The sequence below is a fragment of the Plectropomus leopardus genome, chromosome 23 (genome assembly GCF_026936395.1).
Source record: "Plectropomus leopardus strain MGB_pleo_1.0 chromosome 23, ASM2693639v1, whole genome shotgun sequence".
Classification (NCBI taxonomy): domain Eukaryota; kingdom Metazoa; phylum Chordata; class Actinopteri; order Perciformes; family Serranidae; genus Plectropomus; species Plectropomus leopardus.
This window is the reverse complement of record NC_142198.1, coordinates 5,254,196-5,275,672: the sequence shown is the minus strand read 5'-3', so window position 1 is coordinate 5,275,672 and position 21,477 is coordinate 5,254,196. Positions and strand designations below refer to the sequence as shown.

Genomic DNA, 21,477 nt, shown 5'->3' with positions numbered 1-21,477 from the left:
ATTGCCATAACAATACTAAAACTGGCAGAATTAATTGGTTAAAAGACTGCACTAAGTATACAAAATTAAGGGAAGCACTCTGAGGCCCCTCTCAGCCCTTTAGTCCAGCCCTGCACTAGGATTAATCTCTAAACACAGCTAGAACCAAGTGAGAGACCACTTGTGCTGAGAGGAAGGGAAGGGAAGCAAAGCAAAATGACTTTGAAAGAAAATAAATTCAAAGGGTGCATGACAGTGGCATGGATCAAGAGGAAAAAAAGCGGGGGCCCACAGTGACAGCGTATTCATAGAACTTAGAATTCAGTGCTACATCCCTGAAAATTAGTTTTGTTTCCACTTTACTGAAATCTAAATTCAAGCTTTACTGAAAGGTCAACGTTTAAGCTGATAGTTTGACAAAGAGATAATTGCGAGACGTTTTAAGATGGACAGTGAAGTTTGACAGTTCTCAGATATACATATGCAACCAGCGACTTTCTTATGTTTAGTGATCATGCCATCATTTTCCTAAAACTGCTCTCCTTCAGTGTCACACATTTGTTAATTGCCTTCTCTGGCTGAAGCAGGGTACCACCTTTTTGATGATGGCTGTGCTAAAATTAAGTGCGGAAATTCAAATGCAAGATTTTTCAAAAAAGGTCACTGATATTGGTTTGGCAGCATAATAATAAGCTAAATTCATCATAGAAAGTACAAATGTGTTTTATCTCAACTAATCTATGTTAATACAAACATTGTTTGATTAACATCATTTTAAGAGAGTGATCTTAGACTTAAAAAGATAAAATAGGTTTAAATCTATGTTGGTTTGTTGCAAGATTATTAACACTGAACTATTAATTATTATACAGTCTTAGTTGGTCGTTGCAACGTTATTTTTGCCTATTTAAATACGTCATATGATTATTAGAAAACCAAGAGACGTAGTGCTGAACACACACTATCTGAAAGAACTCAACAAGACATTTTGACCATGAAGCACAATGTTGCTGAAAAAGAGCAGGCCAGTTTGCATTTTCTCTAAACATATGATGGTCTTAGTGAAGTTATTAATTATCTAAATGTAGTTCTGCTATTTGTTTGGCTTATGTACTATTTTATGTTCTTTTTTGAGTGCAGTCGTTAATTGGGTGAATGCATTATTCAAGAACCAAACATTGTATTATGTTGGTAGAAAAATAATCTGTATGTCATGAATCTGAAGGACATGGAGCATAATTTTATATTATTTTCTATGGCTAGAACATTAAGAACATTTTGTTACAATGAGTTACTGGCATTTTCTCAACATTTTTTTTTCTAATATCACTGCAACGATTTATGACTGCCCACAGGCCTACTTTCTGGCACATTTCTCAGCAGCTTTAATATTGAACCAGCTATGATCTTTTGTATTTATGCCATTAGCCTCACTGCTGTGTAATTGTTTAAATAAAACACTCTATTAAAAACTGCAGGCATCTCTGCCAGCTTGTCAAGCCATAGCCACTTGTTGTTACAGCTTAGCGGAGAATGCAAAGTCTCCATTGCTCAAATAAAAGATTTTTCGTCTAGTTTAATTAAAAAGGACAGTGGGCAATAGGCTGTTATAAAGTGGAGAAACACATTCTGATGATTTTTCCTTGAGCAAAGATAATTTAAAGCCATGTGAAGTGCTTAGACAAGATGATACAGAGAGGTGGTGCAGTAGTGATAATTTGTGAACCTAATTACACGTTCAAGATTAAATTGTGATAAGGCAAGCACTGGTCTTTATATATATATATATAAATAAAGATACATTAATGATAAGTTTAAAAAACAAAAGCATACAGTATGAATAATGATGCTCTGTTTGTTTTGCACTTGTACTGCGCTTCACTGCACTTCTCAGTGTGTTTAAATAGCTCAGACCAAACACAGTGGCACGAGGACTCTATAAACTGCCCTCAGTGAGCTCAGACAGAGATGGCTATCTTGACCTGGACCTAGTCTATTACATTCGAGGTTAGATACAGATCAGGCTGGATATTCTCTTCATTTTCCCCACAGTATCTCCAAGGAGATCTACATTAAACCTGCCAAGAGACAATCTCCCAGGGCCTGGTTAATTTGATTCCCAGTATGCATCGTGCTGGCCTCTCCAAAAGAGGTGGTGGTGGCGGTGGGGGACTTTGTTCAAATGGAAAATGAAATGGTCCATTTGCAAATAGCATCTGCAGTTCCTAAGCCAAGGGGCTGAAAATGTTGGCAATTTAGAGCCATTAACTTGCACATTTTTTTTCTATTATTGGAAACGGCAGTTTTAATTATTTAAAGGCCTCTTAATTAGTTTGTTAAAGCTGAAAACACCTTCAGGGCAGCTGTTTGGAGCAGCACTTGAACACCTTGGAGACTACTGTTCCAAGGAAATAGGCTACATCTATATTAGCATACAGCACTGAATACACTGCACAATACATTGGACACTTAATATTACTATTAATTGAGTTTTATGAGACAGATACAACTACAGATACACTGGATCATTACTGTTTACTGTCATTGTACTGTAGATTATTTTTAAGCAGCATATTCACAGCTTTTACAACATACCTGCTGGAGTAGAGAATGAACATGAAAAAAAAGTCAAAAATTTCCAATGCTGTTTATACAGCATATCATGAATGTCTGGGGGAAACCATGTATGTCCAAAATGGTTACTTAGCTTAAAACAAATGAATAAATATATAAATAAATAAATAATTCTGTTGTTAAAGTTAATATTTTGTCTTTATACATGGTCACACATATGCATGTGTTATTGTATTATTACCTAAATCAAGCTCAAATGAGGGTTTTGCTCATAGATCTTTTCATAATTGATTACAACTGCAGCATCAATATGTGCATCACATTATCATCAACTTAAGAGAGTAAAAAGTTTATCGCAGCTTTGTGTGCAATCTTTTTTCTGTCATTGAATTTATTTGGCCAAAATTCTATGGCCCAACACAATTTTAACACTGCCCAATACATATCGTTTATCTATTGTTCTTACTGTTTAAGATAGGTAAAATGTTATTTGGTTGTAGAGTTACGTACAGTGTACTGATACGCTCAGCCCCTCCTTGCCCTGCTTTGACTCTACCTGTTTATAAGTGTACAAATGAAACAAGAAATAGCTAGCTAGTGCACCCAGCAGTCCCTCCGTCTCATTCCCCATTGCTTGCAGAATATTCGCCAGGAGGAGAATAAACAGCGGCTCAGGAGACAGACTGCGGAACAGCTTTAGCAACTCGAATTCAGCAGGCTGGTGGCCAGCGGTGGCGCTTGCTCTAACCTGCATAACGGCAGCAACAAAACGTTTGCTTAGTGTTACTAAGTGTTTCTTGAGTAGAGAGAACTCAGTTTGTATTAAAACCAGTTGTATGACCAGTTCTTTTTTACATTTTTTTTCTTTATTTAGTTATTTATTTGGAAATTATGTTTAAAGCATTTCATTGAGGTGATGGAGGTGGGTTGGTGTTATCAGGTTTTGGCAACAGTTTCCGGATTCAGTCACAAACTCTTTTTAATACCTGTCAGTGCTTAAGTATTTGGAAAACTTAATAACAGACGTAATGGGTGATAGGGATGGGGGGTGTGTCTCTAAGAATCATAGATTTTTTGTGTGTGTCCTAAGTAGATATAATTCACAAGCAGAAGGGGCAATACTCTACGTTCTCTCTGTTATTGTAGTCCATGAGTAAAGTGACATCATATCACTTTCAAGAAAAAACAAGTTGAAGCAAGAAAGCATAATATGATGGATGGTCCGAGGGCACGGACCTTTAGCTTCTTGAATACCAACTCAAATTCAGCCGGCAATGAGCACATTCTCGGCCAGATCAGCAAACTTTCTGTTGCTGCCATTACACAGATCAGACCCACACCAATGTGAACTCTGGCACGGGGGTTTGCGCCAGCTGAATTCTGGTGATGCTGCTGATAAAGCTTTATCTCCGGATTTTCCACCTGCTCTAAGTGTACATTTTAGCAAGTATGGAAATGAAGTAGGTCAAAGTAAGACCATTTAAAAATTAGTTAGTTTATCACTTTTTAGGCAGTAAATGATGATTTTAAATAAAGGTCAGAGAGACTGACTGACTGACTGACTATATTAATTATTTTTGTTAACATGTCTCACAACATATATGCTTTAGAAATGTATGATTTAACTTCTTCCTATGATTTAATATAGAAAAGACAAACGGCACAATGAATTGCAATAACTAAAATTGCATTACTTGTAGAATCAAATTACTTAAGAATCACAATACATATTCCGTTGGCACCCATTTGTTACAATACCTTTAAATTAGTAGGTAAGCATATTGTCCTAGCGCTAGTGACCAATAGCACTGACTACGGATTAAAATGATAAATACGTAGATTTGAGGTTTATGCCTGACAGCAACAGCAGTAAATTCGTAGCCAGAATGTTTAGCCATAACTTACTACTCAAGATGAATTTGTGATTGTGTTTTTTTTAGCTAACAGAAGCTAAAAAAAAAAAATGATTTAATAGAATCTCAATTAATTTGATGCTATTTAATTAAGTCATCTTTGGAGCATAATGCAGATTAGTTATTATTGTTTATTTATTTATTTAATTTGAGTTACTTTTTGGATGGCTTTGCAGTCCATGCCTTTAAATTCCAAAAGACAAAATAAATGCATAATATATTGAAAATATGCATATTGACCATAACATCTGATGAAAGTCAATAGTGCACTGTCGTCAGGATAGCCTTGCGGCATTTTTTAAAAATTATTTCTTCAATCTAAAATGCAGACTTATCTAGCTAATTGTCTTTTTTAGATACATGAACCAATTCAGAATGGTGAGATTTTGCTAAAATACATTCCCAGTGCCTTTTTTTCCAATGAAAATCCAACAAAATATTTTTTTTCTTCAATACAACTACAAACTGAGATCCTTTCTATTTCAAACTTCTTTTTTTAAGAACCTTGGTACAAGGTTTGAGGCAATTAAATGTTTGCTTTCTCTATATTTTTGCATGAAAATGTGTCTGTTTATTTAATAATATCTAAGTGTGTTTAGTAAAGCTTAGTGGAGGAGAGAGCTGCTGGTAATGGCCAAAATTATGTTACAATGTTTATTTACAAGTGTATATATATATTAATGCAACAATGTAGCCTATTTCAATTAATTTGGTTCATGATAATAATTGCTCGAAAAACTCATGTCTGTCAAGGCTCCGTTTAAGAGATAATCACATTTTTATTGTTAAATGTAATCTATGCTTTCCAAGCGTGCGGTCCGTTGTGTGCGGTTGGCAGCAGCTTCACACAGACCACAGACAGACAGGCTGATAGAGATCAGCACAGACTGAAGCCTGAGGTTTGTCCTTCCTACAGCTGTGAAGGACAGCCTTGGGTTTGAGAAGAGACTGACATTGATTTTCTTGGCCTGGTTATGTGATGGCTGAGGCACCCGCCTCTGATCGTTAACATTGACCAAGACCCTTTTTTATGTTGTTAAAGATGTGGCTACCCTGACATGCAGGGACACATACATGAACACACACACAGATTTTTAGGAAAGTTAATGCCCGGGAAGCTGTGAGGTGACTACATCCTCCAGTGAAAATCATCTAATTCGCTAACATGTCACACGTTCTTGCCTTTACCAAATAGGTTTATTGATTTTTCTCTTTTAAGATGTTTCTGGCCCGTCCATTGGGAACAAACACTGTATTAATTCTGGCTATGGGGTAATCAATATAAATGGCTGGCAATGCACTGTTGGATGAAACCAGCATAATCAGCTACTTTACTTTGAACTCTGATAATATGGCATCAACCCCCAGGTTATTTACCTGTGTAGCCTTTATAGACTAACACGGATAGCCCTGGTGATGAAAATCATAAAAGAAAAAATACATATTAGTATGTGTACAGTAGTTGTTTTATGTTATCTCCTAACAGAATAATGCATTAGACCTCCGCTGGATGCCTGTGGCCTATTTTGAGATTGTTTTTTATTGCACAACTGTTTTTGAGAAAGTACAAGCAGGAGAGAGAAATGTGTTGCACTCAGTGACATTAAAGCTGCTGAGCTGTGCTTGTGATAGAGCCCATTTATTTTCTACAACTTGTTTCCTCACCTTATCTTTCACAATCCCAGCCCTTCTTCTCTCTCTCTTTAAAAAAAGTTACAGACTTTTCAGTTTCTTTCAAGTTTAGCTTGTGCTGCTTGTGGGGCCGGGCAAAGCACAGCCTAACCCTGGACATAGGGCCTGAATGTCTGATGTTGAGATCAGGGCGCGTCTCAGGGGAGACAATGGAGATGGATAGATGCTCTAATGTCAGATTTCCCATTTTTCTGGTATGTTCTATTATTTTGGTGCATGCTCATCTTGCTACCAGCATGTAGCAAGAGTCAGCCCAGTTTGGGATGGACTACAGACAGGTATCAGATTTAAATGGCAGCAGGTTGTGGAAGATCTTATATGGAGGGAGAGTATAGACTGCATAGAGATGAAGGGATTAGGGTCACAATTCATCTGCTGGTGGCAGCGAATGTCTGATGGGGATAGAGAAATATATTCTGTCTTTGTGTTGAGCAACATAGGAGCCATGAACAAGTGAGGATCTTGCTCAGTGATAGTTAAAAATTGACGATAGGTGACATTTTACCCAATTTTGTCCTAGGCTGAGCAGGGCTGGGGCTGAAAGTATGTCTGATTGGCCAAAAATCCAGATTTGTTATTATACTAGGTAGCCCATCTGTGCTCTCATGGATGTGTAGGTCTTAAAATGAGGTTTGTTCAGGTTCACTGTTGGCATCTTGCTATTTTATGATGATTGTGCCTTTGATCAGGAAAAACCTGATTGAAAGTCAGAATGGGGCTCACACTGCTTATTACACAGACCAAGAAGCATTTCATCCCCCCAGGTTGTTGGGGGGGTGAAATAATATATCTTTAATGAGGAAAATATTGACATTCTTTAAATGCAAACATAGCAGAGACCAGAGCAGAGCTGCTGTTGGACTCCCAATAAAGAGAGATGCCGTGCGCATGTCCGTGTGAGGAGCAAAGTAGCTTCACTGATTTTCTCAGAAGCTAAAAATGTTTTAATTTTGCTGCTTAAATGTCCCACAATAGTTGCAGCAGTGATCTCACTGTTGTTACTGCTCCTATAACATTGCTCAGATTTGTAGAATCTTCCATTTAAACAGCAACACACCAGGTGCAAGTGCACCAGGCTTTTAAAGGTACTGGCAGTTGACATTCAATACCTTTACATGCACAGTTAAGTCAAACTATGGTTAGAGCTCTCAATAGGGCCATTTAAATGGAATACTGTCCTTGTCCCAGTAAACAAGCACCAGGGGAGAATCCATTTATTGATGGAAGCATGTCTGACTTTGCCAGAGTGGGTGGCATTATAACCCCTTTCAGCTAGTTTCTATTGGATCTCTTTCCTGCTGACCTATTACGCCACACACCAAACAAGTTAGCAAGGGCAAACTGGTTGCAAGTTGGGCAGTGACAACTTTTTAGCACTGTGCATTACTCTATACTTTACTTGGTACCTTTGTCTTGTTTTGCTGTCTTCCTTTTTTTCCTCTGCTTTTTTTTCCCGGCTTTTGTCTAGGAATTTAGGCTGTTTGACTTCCAGGTCAAAGCCTGGCACGGGGACTTTGGAGCATGTTTACAACGCCTTGGCCAGCTAAGATCATAGCGTATACATAGCATATACAAGAAATCATCCAAGGTGTGACAGTCTTACTTTGAGAAATTCGACTTAATATAATTTCAGTCTGACTAACATTTTAACATGTATTTTAAAAGTCAATGTATAGTCAGACTAACAATAATGCAACTTCTTCTAACATCATCTCAATGTATTGATTGACTGGTTGAATTCATGTTGCGCTCAATATACCTATGATTATTCAAGTGACTAAATGCAACCTGTGCCTTACTTTGCACCCAGACTATGCATCATTCCACTAATGAAGGCGGTTGGAAATGGCCTGAATGCACTTTAAACCATGCACTATAGATTGTTTACATAAGGCCCTTAATTCAACAATTATATTCTTGATAAACAGATTAACCTTTTGGCCTATACATTTGCTTACTTATTTATTCATTTTTTATAAGCCATTGCAATTTCTCAGAGCTCACATCTTTAATTTGGTTGTTCTATTCAATAGTCCAAAAGCATTACAAGCAGCAAACCCTCACATTTAAGATGCTGGAACCATTACAATTTTCATCATCACATATTTGATATATTCTCATATTTGTAGTATTCTCGCCCAGTGACAGCTGGCATAGGCTCAAGCCCCCCCACGCTACCCTTAAGGCAACAAGCGGTTACAGCCAATAAATTAATGAATATTTAAAATATGACTTAAAAAATTAAGTTTAAAAATGGTTGCATTTTTTTTGTTGTTTGTTTGTTATTGTTTTTTTCTTTTTAATTTACTAATTAATAAAATAACAAGTAACCTATGTTTGGTACTACATGTGAAACTAATATTTTGTGTTATACAGTGTGTTATATACTATACTGTACTATACTGGCATTGATAAACTACTGTTAATGATGAGTAGAAAACTCCATGTTTCATTTAAGTCTGAAACACTCCAACTCACACTGAAATTTTTACTTTATCATATTAAAGTAACGCATGAATGTTTTAAGAACGGTTAAGAATAGTTAGTATGCTAATGTGCAGATATGTTAGTGTTAAGTACTATTGTCCAAAGAATAAAGACGACTTTAGTTGTTGCATGGGATATGCTGATTCACAACCTTGCATAATAAATGTCATTAAACTTAATTAAACACAGGGACCAATAGATATGAGCTATTGTATCTACTGTTAATCTTCCAGGCACCATTTTACATTCAGTGGTAGAACTGACAACTCTTCTATTTCTATTTCAAGCCCTGAATCAAATTTATATTCTCACTTTAAATCACTCAACCCATAGGTTTGGAGTCTAATGATAGACGCCACTGCTGACTTTGATTCTGTTGCACTCATTTAAGTTCTTCCAAGCAGTAATTAAGGTTTAATCTCAGCTTTCTATGCAACCTACAATGAGAATTAACATAAAGAGCACTGATACAATGATATAATGTTTCTCTTCACTTTATGTGAAGCTGAAATCTGACAAATGAGCAAAAAGACGGAGGTGCTGTTAAAGCCAGTTGTTCGGCAGGGTCGTGGATAGTTCAGTAGGGTTTGCTAAGGGTCCAAGTTGCCTTTTAAAACCAAGGTGAGTCACTTCCTGAGACTGTCATTAAATCTTGAGCTTTTCCACCAGTTGTTCCATATGTTGCAATAATAGGAAAACAACTTGAGATTAATGAGTGACACGAAGTGAAGGGCTGAGTCAGAGGAAACGGGCTGTTACTGGGAGTCTATGTGGATCACCAACTATGATGACAGAAGACAGGAAGCTCATCACCAGCAAAAGGTCAGAGCATTCACCAGCTACTGCACTTGTTCACTTCCTTTCTCTGGTGAATTTTGCTTTAACACTTTCTATTTTCCATGGACGTTTCTCACAGGGAGGCCAGGAGCAGAGAAAGGTCAGAGAATGAGGAGAACATAACGGTGAAGGATAGCAAATAGTCAGACTGGAGCTTAGTGTGGTGGTTTGAAATGCATTGTGGCTGCAAAAGTACACAAAAGCACATCGGATTTTCACATTCAAAGCCTGTTGCTCATGATGTCTGTTTTTGGAGAATAAAGAGTGGGGGATAAAGAGGAGTGTGGTGTGGCAGAAATTAAACAGCTGTGTACAACATAGCATCAAAAACAACATCCAGTGTTCATAGCAACATCGAAACAATTGCAGACACATTTTCTCATAAAAACATACAATTTAAGCTTGAGTCATATCAACTGTAGCCCTTTAAATCAGAATGCCAAACAATGGGAATGTCAGCAGAGTGGTGAAGAGAAAACTCTGCACATTCGACAACACTTTCACCTTGAAGTGTTAGTGAATGGGGGTGTGGACACATTTTTGCTTTTGTAACTTTGACCAAAACATTTCCAAATAGAATCAGCATTTTTTTCTGTTTAAACCCAAGCAGAAGGGATAGCAGAAAAGTGTTACCTTCAGCCCCGGGGGTCAGGTCGTCGGGGTCAAAGGTGGTCAGAGGTGAAGGTCCAGGACGTGAGCCATAGGACAGGACAAGGGGTGGGACACACATTGGTGGAGGTCACAGAATAAGCACAAAGACATGGCGGCAAGGGAGAGGGAGGAGAAGCAGGAGGCACAACGGAAATAAATGAAGAGATGTGGAAGAAGAAGGAAAGAGGGTGGCAACGGGGGAGGATGTTGCAAAGAGTTAAAAAGGCAAGGGAAGATTTGGGAATAATGGAGGGACATGGCACCGAGAGAGGGTAAAAAAGCAGAGGAGGAAATCGGGAGGGAGAGCGGCAGTTTCGAGGGGGTTGAGGGGGAGAAGAGGCTGAGTCAATTCCTCTTTAAAAAACAGAACCAAAATAAAAGGAATGAACCCATACCTTGGTCGTTTAACGTCAGGTGCGCCAGACCTTGAAAGGGAAAAAACAGAAAAAAAGAACAGAAAGAGGAAGAAAAGAAGGTCATAAAAGGCACGGGAAGAAAAAAAGCATTGTCACAACGTTGGACTGCAGTTTGTGACAGACATCCTGGGGCAGACTTGGATGTCAGAGTTCAAATCAAAGGTAAAAAACGAGAAAGAGAGATAGAGAGAGAGAGAGAGAGCGAATAGTAACAGAAAACAAGCAAACACTTCTTGAGTGAGGTGTGGGGGGTTTAGAAAAAAAAGCATTTTCATTTGGCGCAACCCCCGAAGGCTATTGCTCTCACAAATGCTTTTTTTTCCTCTGGAGTACTTATGGAACACACAGAACTGTTTGGCAGAAAAAAAAACTTGAACTGGATTTCTCATCTCCTACTGTACACAAATCACACAAGAAAAAACAGAATCGGAGCTCTGCAAGGTCTCACACAGAGAGGGGTCAGAGATAAACCTGGAAAAAACGCTATGGGATAAAGTGTTTTGTGTTGCCTTTTAAAACCCAAAGCCAAAGATTATTCTAACACAGATGTGAGAATACAGCAACACAACACCAGCCCAAAATATTTACTTACTCGCTCTATTACTGTAGGCTACAGCACACACAACTTGCCAAAAAAGCAGATCGATAGATTTAAAAGAAAGATGTCCACAGTGAGCTCCAGCTGTTGTTGGTGAACATTAAATAGCAAACCATTCCACATTCTGTCAATCCCTACATGAAAACATTCACAATGTGAAATTCTTTACACATATTTGGAAATATAACCAGAAAAAATATTAAGGTCCAGATCTCTTGAAAATCACTGTCATCACTTCCTGTCTCTGGCTAATCACATCTGTATCCAGTCGCAGCACAATCGTCCCCACAAATAAGCAAACACACTTTCAAAACTGTCATTAGAAGAAGCAACGAGCCAACAGTTTCAAATCATTTCAAAATTATGTCCAAAACATACAAAAAATATTATCTGAAGTTAGGTATTCCTGCCATAAATCATATAGTTGTTCCTTTTCATTATTGTACTTTATTTTGTGATTATCCCTGTCCATCACAACTGACACATAATCCAAACACAATAACCACCTAAAAGTAAAACAGAGAAAAAAGTGCCTCAATGACTTTTTTTCATTTAAAAAAAAAAAAAGATTACTGGTTTTTCATGATTGTTAACTCATATTTTTGACTGACGTCAATGGACCTGTGCTTTTCTAGTCATATTGACCACTAAAAGCACTTTGTCACTACAAGTCACGTTCACCCATTTACAAACAAATTCACACACTGGTGGCCAAGGCTACTGTATAAGGTACCACCTGCTACTCAGATTTTTAACATTCATACACATTTACACACCAGCAGCACAGCTATAGGGAGCAATGAGGGCTTCAGTATCTGGCCTAAGGGTACTTCGACATGCTGAGTGGAGGAGCCTGGGATCAAACCTTCAACCCTCTGATTAGTGTTAGACCTGCTCTACCTCCTGATTAATAAATTAATTATTGACACTTTAAATGAGAGGTTAGACTTTCTTTTTAACTAAATGTTCTCACTTAAATTTGGGCAGTATATAGATTTGTGGCTTAACGGGGATGTTTATCCTTAAAAAAGGAAAAATACCTCTTACTGTTAAAAACATTAGCGTCCAGCATGTGTTTGGTATGCTTCTGTACAGGGAATCGTCAGGGAAAAAATGCCTGACGGGGACAAATAATCATCTATCTGCCCAAACATTAAAGCTCATAGGGGACATGCTCTGTAAACATAGAGTAACATGTCTTGTGGATGAAATAAAACAAACAGTACACAAAAAATGAAACATGGTCTTAACTATGGCCTAAAGCGTGGTTTATTCCCAAACAGACCAAAAGGCTAAAGCAGATTGGATTTAACCCCGGGCTGCGCGGAATATCAACAATATTATGTCTGTTGGACAAGAAGTCCCAAAAGGTCAAATCGATTGGAGCAAACCTGTCTTTTCGTCGATCAATACTATTTCAAATGTTAGGTGCTCTGCACTGCCAGAACACAGCTCAATCAAATGCACTCTTTGTCAACAAGAAAGTGCAACGGCACAGGAGTCAAGCATGCAGAATATATTCTACAAATAATATGCAATCAAATGTATTTGCTTCCTCAAAGACTTTGGCAACTCACATCACTGACGGCTACAGTTTATGAATGTACAGCAAATGAACTAGCTTGTAAACATGTGTAGCATATTTAAATTTTTTCCTTGATGCTTGAGATCAAAGTTTGGTATTGCATTGATCTATATGTACAGGAGTGTGAACGTCTTTTTCATATGAATGCAGGTATTCTGCACTCACTGATTTCTGCAGCTGCTTCCACTTTCAACTCTTATCCAAGGCCAGGCCACAGGGACAGCAGGCTTACCAAAGCACTCCAGACATCCCTTTCCTCAGAAACACTTTCTAGCTCCTCCTGAGGGGACCCCAAGGCATTCCCAGGCCAGATAAGAAATATAATAACTCCAGTGTTTTCTGGGTCTACTGCGGAGCCTCCTACTAGTTGGACATACTCAGAACACCTCTAATGCAAGCCGCCCTCGAGGCATCCTGATCAGATGCCTAAACCACCTCAACTGGCCCCTTTTGACACAAAGAAGCAGCAGCTCTACTCCAAGCTCGCTCCGGATGTCTGAGCTCCTCACCCTATCTCTAAGGCTGAGCCCAGCCACATTATGGAGGACACTCACTCGCTGCTTGAATGCACAATCTCTTTCTTTCGGTCTCTTCTCGAAGCTCATGACCATAGATGAGGGTTGGAATGTAGATGGACCAGTAAATCAGACGCTTTCTGGTTCGGTCCCCTCTTTGCTACAACAGTCTGGTGGTTTGGCCCACATCACTGCAGACACTGCGCCAAAGCGTCTATCCATCTCCCTTTCACCCTCACTCATGAGCAAGACCCCGAGATACTTTAACTCCTTCACTGTAAACTCACATCCTGATCTTATTTTTTTTTTTTATCAATTTAGGAAATCAATTGTCTTGATAGAGGCATTATATTTGATTTATCTAATCATCAGGTTTAATTAAATTTTGTTGAATTAACTTAATTTTCTGAAATTGCAACATAAAAATGATGATGAGACACACAACTTGTTCTTCCTAAGTGACAACAAAGTTTTAAAGAAACCCAAGTTAGTTGATCTTGATCTTATTTGCATCTGGGGAAGTTGGGATATCTGTAAATTTCTCAAGTTCTATTGTGTTATCATGTGTAAGATTATACAAGTATGAAAGTTTGCATCCAGCAGAATACTTTATTTATCAAACTCAATCAGTTCTGTAAATGCTACCAAGTAAACAAAACTGTTCGGTCGGACTAACTCAGTTGGATTAAGTTGCTATCACTTTGTAAAAACAAGGTCATTTCACTTGTCATTTTTTAAGTCGACTGCACAATGAAGTCAATACGTAAGTAAACCTTACAAATATATATAAAGTAAATATAACTTAAGAATAGTTATATTTACTCACCTTTTTTCAAGGCAATCATTTTACTAGATATTTTTAGGTAAGATCAACTTATCAGAATTTACAGCATTCTCTTGGGGCAGTAACTCTAACCTAACTTCAGACAAGAAGAGAACTCTCAGCAGCAGAAAAAAAAAAAAAAAACACGGGCCGCATCAACACCAACCTTCAGCTTCCATGCTCAGCAAAGGTTTGTCTTCATGACATTTCGACCATGAACTGGCTAACGGAGGTGCTCGACAGTTAAGGTTATTTAAACATTCAGTTCCTGCTTTTTCTCGCAGGCAAACAAGAAAAAAGATAGTGTCTAACGTCTCTGAAAACAAATTAACACTCAACTGGGGGCTAGCCGCAGCCAGAATGCACAAAACACGACCGTGCCACCACCAGCGAGCGGGTAAATCAGGATGCAAAGCTCAAGCTCAAATGACTCTTGACTACAAGCTATTTCTATTGTCTTCTTTCTTAATAACATCTGTGATTCAGGGGCAGAGGAAATGTACAGGCAGAGTGTTTTATTTATCTGGCTGCAGTCCGTTTCCTGCCGGCCCTTTGCAGGGAGTCCAATCATTCTCACTCTGCCTCCCTCTGTTTTTGTTCCCTTGCTCATAATCCATTAAGGAGATAAGGCGAAGGCTCCTGCAATGAAACAGAACGGTGCTGTCGCTGCATACCAAATCATTCAAATGCCCCCTCCCCCCGCCTCGGCCTCATCCAGCTCAGGCAGGCAGAAGACAGTGGCACGATTTGACGGCAGAGGAGAAAAGGTGGAAGTAAGAAAAAGAAAAGACGGATGTTGTCAAATGGTATCTGCTCAGCCAGTGTTAACCAGAGATTTGCAGACAGGTGTGCAGCGCTGAGGCAGAGAAAAGCCAAAAATCAATCAAAAGGAGAAATTCATTCCAAGGTATTGTTTCAGGAAATTAGTAAGTTGTGATTTGATCTGTGCAATGTGCTTAACTTTTTCTTTTCACACATTTCCCCCAAAACAGACAGCCGCACACACAGCCAGCCACACACTTTGTTCTCTTGGCGGAAGCTCAGGATGCCAGACTCCGACTGTACCATGCCAGATTCTGATCAGGATGTGACGGCTTTCACTAGCAAGTGGTTTGAGAGAGGGAGGAGGCGGCATGACTCAAAATTGAAATTACTGATCACTGTAAGACATCTGAATACAGCAGACATAAGGAAAAGCTCTATCTCTCTTAAGTTCCACTCTGCGTTCAATATTGGAGCGCAAATGAAAATTACCACAGCCACAAGCAGCTTCGCTCGCCACACATACTGAAAATGTGACAAACTCCGAGCCCAAACCATGAGTCTCCCTGTCTCCTTGACATCTGAGCATTTGATTACATCCTTAATTCTGCGGTGAGTACAGATGGGAGTGCCTAACGGAACCGGCGCCGATTGGTTGGTTATGATTGAGTGGCAGATGGAGCTGGGTCATAATTCTGCCATTAGGAGGAGACACGCTTACGTCTTATCTGGCCAGCTCCCCTTCCCCTCTGTTTACTGCCCATCTCTCTACCTTTTCTTTGCTCCCTGTCTCCACATCCAGCCCTCCATTAGCCAGCTGCAGCTGCCTCCTGCTCTCCTCTTCCTCATCTGCCACTTTCTTCTGCTCTGCTTTCAGGTCTGATGAACACAGGCCACTATTGTTCTGGAAACTACTGATTTCATTCAAATGACTGTTGGTAAATGACTGGTAGTAGTAAAGACTATCACCAGACGTAGTAGTAAAGACTAGGCCTGGGCGATATGGCCTATAAATAATAACTGCGTTATTTTCATGCTATACCACAATACACAATAGTTATCTTGATATGGAAGTATGGAAGAGGTTTTCTTTAAGCTACTATAGACTACAAGGAAAAACCACTAAATAAACTACTGTTACAATTAAGTTTAAGTATTATCACCATCTGAGAGACAGTGTTTAGTTTGTCCATTCTGGGCTACCGTAGATACATGTCTGAGATCCGATCTCATAAACGGGGACCCGATCAATATGTAGACAAATGGCTTGTGGAAGGTACACACAATACACACACACACACACACACACACCTCATGTAGTTAAATAAAGTACTGTTATAATACAGTTAAATAAAGGACTGTTCTTATAAAGAAAAATGAAGTGCAGTTATAATAAAGTTAAATAACAGAATAATTGAGTCATAATAAAGATAAAAAAAAAGCACTGTCGTAAAAAAAAAGTTAAGCACCTTTATAATAAAGTTAATCAAGTACTGTTACAATAAATCTTAACAAAGTACTTTTAAATAAAGTTAAATCAAGGACTGTTACAATGAAGACAAATAAAGTCCTGTTACAACAAAGCTAAACAAAGTACTGTTAAATAAAGCTAAACATAGTACTGTTATAATTAAGTCCTGTTACAACAAAACTAAACAAAGTACTGTTATGATAAAGTTAATAAAGTACTCCAATGAACAAAATATTGTTAAAATAAAGTTAAATAAGGTTCTGTTGCTAAATAACTCCACTGGTGCTTTTATTCTTAAGCACAGTAAAGAAACAGCTCTCCAGTTTATATATTAATAATCTTTGCAAGTGGCACTAGTACTTCATGGTCACAAAGTGCCACTTTATGGTCGGGGTCTGGAGCAACAAATAGTTCATCCCTAATAAAGACAAAGACAGGAAACAGAGTTATATTCGTATATCAGTCCACTGATACACCAGACTGACATTTACATTTAACCAAATTAATTTATCAGCCATCCTTAAATAATTACATGGCTATTTTTGGGATTTCTGGTGTATCTTTGTTTGGAAAGCAGCATTCAACAGGTACAGCATGTTCTTGACTGACCTTGTCAGACATTTCTCCGTCACATCATTCTACACACACACACACACACGAACAGATGTGCTGGGTCTCAGGACAGCAACAACAACACACGATCGGAGGGGACAGAGAAAAATGGGAGTCATCATCATTATCCCTTTCCACCCCTTCCGCACTCCCTCTCACTTCCTCCTTCCCTCGTCCATCAGATGGACACATAGACCAAGTCAGAAGGAAGAATGTGTTTCCTTCACAGCCCCCCTGTGGTGCTGCGATGGCATGTTAAATAGCTTCATCCTCCAAGGACTCTCACTCTCACAACATATGGCCACCGCACTTTACGCGCCTCCTGAAGGCACACGTCATACTGACACAAAACTCTCGTCTTTCCTTGCAGATCCCAAAACGGCAGTCGGTTAGAACATATTTCCTATTGACACTGCCCTTTGATGACTTTAGTGGGAGCGAGCTTTACCAAAAAGCAAGAACTATCCAAGTGTATAAAAGTCATGAAGTATAAAATAAGAACAATAAATGGTTTTATGTGCAGCTTATTGCTGGGTGCACCCTTGGCACGAGACATAAAACGGCACAATATCCAAAACATTTGACACGTCCACAAATCACTGGCTTTTACTAGGCCCAGGCACAGATAAAGTTTCACAGCGTAATCATCGCTGTATGTCTCCCGTTGCCAAAAAGTGCAAGCATGGCCCTCGAGGGCTCAGAAACAAACCAGGGCAATTTGTAAAAACATCTGCTTTAAAGATGTGGGAAAATGGTTCTGATTGAATGTGAATAATATTCATCTTAGTAAGGCTGATCCATAATGCATAGTGTCTTTGCACAGCTTAAGTAATATAGAAACTGTGGCAGAATCCAAAGTGCGTTAATAATTCATTGTGGATATCTATTCTATGAAAGAGAGAGGGAGAGATAGAGGGAGGTAAGGGGGCTTAGAAGACCTCTATAATCTCACTGAGAGTTATAGACTGATGTTAAAGGCTTCCATGTCTTACAATGCTTTAAATTATTAACACAGAGCCGCCCCGTTTGAAAAGGAAGATACATGTTCTATACTCTAACATCAAGTGAAATCAAGTGCAAATCTTGCTCATTGGGTCCACAGACGATTACTGACAGTGTCGAGTCAAAGACAGCAGCTTGCTGTGATTTTAATAAAGCATATGACTGACTTCACACACAGATACGAGGTAAGAGCTTTCATCTCTTGAGCTGTGTGTGTGTGTGTGTGCTGCTCTAAGGACCTAATTTACACATTCTGCCCCGACTGGGCAGTTCAGATCTGACGTAGATGCCATACAACACCTGAGAAAGTATTTCTTCTCTGAATGTACAGTTTCTCTTTATTGAGTAGAAAATATGCATTGCTGAAACTCTTTTAATACAACAATGGTGCCTGCGCTGCAAGACCGATCGGATCTGTAAAGTGGAGCTGCTCTCAACTTTCCTGTGTAGTGCCGCTGGGCACCTTTTAAATCTTTGTAGCTCAGCGGGCGGTGCAGGGCTGCAACGCCAGGTCCAATTCACAATGAATAGCAGCCCACCACTTTCTCAGCTTTTGAGTCCATGTGTGTGAAAAGACTGCCTTGGTCATAATTTGTAGTACATGCTGTGGATTCTGAGAAACGTTCGCCCACTGCTCTGTGGAACATCAAAATGCCCTATCGATGCTCGACCAAAGAAGAAAAGAATAAAAAAAAGATGCTGAGATGAAGCCTTGTCAATGGCATCACACCTGCACTGACCCTCAATCAAACAGCTACACAAAGACTGAAAACGCTTGGATCCATTGGCCCTTGTATTGTTGGCACTGGATCAAGGGCTGCGCCTACAATATGAACACCTGGGACACCCAAAAAACTTGGCATTTCACACCAATGGGAGTCATTTTGCAGAACATAGTACAATCTCTGAACCCATCGGCTATCAGTCTGATGATGATTTAGCCTCCAGATCTACATTTCAGAAGATCCAGTGGATATTCGGGCCAAGATTTCCTTCTTCGTGTGCCCCTCACTGCAGCCAGTCTCTATGTATCTTCGCGTTAATGCAGATGCATTTTAAAAATGTGAAACTTGTTTCCAGATGAAAGCCGATGGTGTCCAAGAGTGAATTCCAGCCAATGCGCTCCGCCTCTCCAGACAGACTGTTACCTGCTGTTCAAACATGATTGGTCAACACAACTCAGAATCTTGGCTCAAGCTTTGAGTACACACTCATGAGTTTTCTGCTCCACATGATCACCTGCACACACCTTTGTAAGGATGCAGTGCAAACACCCTGAATTACTTTGGTTTGATGAAAAAGAGAAGCTGGACCAAGTGACAAAAGTAACTTTATTTCAAAAGCTCGGAAAATAAGCCAAACTGGACATAATAATACACAATATGAGATTAATTTATTTGATGCATGACAATTAAGAAGGCGTGCAGAATATACTGCTCATGTTGATGTATAACTTTCATATTTTGTCTCTCTCTTATGTACTTGCAAAGCTGCCAAGACAACACCACTCCAGCAAGAGTTATTACTTTTTGAGACTTTTTATGTTGGCTGCATTATTTAGCTCTTGCGGCCATGACTTGGTTGCACTGGGTACAGGATGCATTAGAGGACAGTAGCAGCACCGGTACAGGTCCCTTTCTACAGACTCATCCTGCAATTGTACCGCAGACCATCTACCCTGACTGTTATGCATCACAGCACTATATTCACGTTTTTAAAAAAACATCAGACTGTTTCTCAACTGACCAGTTACCACAGCAATGTGAGAAAAGCTTGATGTGAAGCAAAGGTACAGCTGTATTTCAGCAACAAAGAAGCAGAAAGGGAATTTTACACCAACTATAGAATCCGGTGAATATAAAAGAGGCAGAGAGGCAATCTGAACGTTCTCGCAGTGCTACGGCAAATAAAATTCACATATTAGACTATACAGGATTTCATAGCCTTTATGCAGTGAATATATACCAAAAAATATAAAAAGTATGTTTATTTCTTGGTTTGGTGTGTTGGTGTCTGGCAGCATGCCCTAGATTCTCAAGGTATCTGAATAAAAAATGCACTCCCTTTACAGAAATTCAGAATTTTCTTTTGTGTGTGTGTGTGTGTGTGTGTGCATGCATTTGATTCCCTTGGAAATACCGCAGGGAACTGTTGACCCCAGGCGAGGCACTTAAGCTGAGCGAGTGAAGCATTAAATCTTTATGGTCACTTTCCACTTTACACAGCAGCAACAGCCATCATCTGTCAGGAGCGATGCACTAAGTTGTTTGGAGACCTGTCAAAGGACATGATTTACTATTCAAAGTTACAATTAGACAGGGCCACACTACATAATTAAGGTTGCACATGCCAAGGTTTGCAGATGGAGAATATTCAAAGCAATGTCACCGTGACAGATAATACAAAACGTTTTTGTCTGTTTTGACTACAGCTCCAATTCTGTTGCCATAGCTTTCAGAATAAATGTAAAGACCTGAAATAATGGAAAATTTAAGATGTTAACCCTTAGAAACTACAACTGTTGTCTTGTGCTGCATTCAAACGCCTGTCACAAGTATGTAAACCTTTGAAATGTAAGGAAATAAGTTTGATTTCTTTCAAAAACATGAGTAAAAGGCAATCAGCAGCTTGGCACGAATACCCAGCAAATTGCAAAAAAATAAAAAATAAAAGTAAGAAAATAAGCTGAAAATTGTCTTTCAACCCTTTGAACCCTGAGCAAAGTGGCTTGATTTCTTTCAAAAACAGAGGAAGGAGGCAATGAGCAATTGAAAGAAAAAAGCCAAAAACAATTAAAAAAAAAGTACAAGACAATTACCTGAAAAGCAGTATAAAAAAAAGAAAAAACAAAAAGAAAAAGAAAGGCAAACAAGACCTGGAAAAAAAGCTTAAATTTATTATTATTATTATTATTATTATTATTATTATTATTATTTCTTTTTAAATTGTGACATGATTTTAAATATTCAATTATTTTGTTTCCTAGCCTTTTTTTTTTTTTCATTTTGTCCTTAGCTTTTTAAAACTTATTTTCAAACTTATTAATTTCTTGCAATTTCTGGAACATTTTTTACCAAGTTGCTCATTGCCTTTTTTCTGCCCCATGTTTTTGAAAGAAATCACTTTAATTTTCTCAGGGTTCAAAGAGTTAAATACTCGTGAAGCAGCTCAAGAAAACTGATGACACTCCAGGTTTCACAGGGTTAACAAAAGATAGACAGGTTGATTAGAGAAATATCAAAAAACTATGGAAAAATACAATTATTATTATAATTGTTAAAACTGTTAAAAATTAAAATTGTGTTATAAAAATATTATTAACATTTATATGTAAAATATTTATATGTAATTTATATTTATATTATATTATTCTTGTGTTATTTTAGCACATTTTGAGGTAATTATCTGTTTTTTTGGTTTTGTTTTTGCTCATTTCAAATAATTTTCTTGTAATTTTTTACTCATTTCTTGCTAATTTGGGGTTATTTCTTGTTCAGTTGCTCGTTGCCTTCTTTCCATGTTTTTGGAAGAAATAAATGCCAATTTGTAGGCTAAACATG

General features: G+C 38.5%; 1 protein-coding gene across 3 annotated transcripts in view; it reads right to left on the bottom strand.

Moving 5' to 3' along the window:
• The window catches only part of nrxn2b (neurexin 2b), an 883,386-nt gene that overhangs the window by 622,558 nt on the left and 239,351 nt on the right, over positions 1-21,477 (bottom strand). For all 3 annotated transcript variants that reach the window (XM_088073122.1, XM_088073124.1, XM_088073123.1), the window contains one exon: positions 10,529-10,558. In XM_088073122.1, the coding sequence (XP_087929248.1) occupies positions 10,529-10,558 (30 nt within the window). The remainder of the gene's footprint in view (positions 1-10,528; positions 10,559-21,477) is intronic.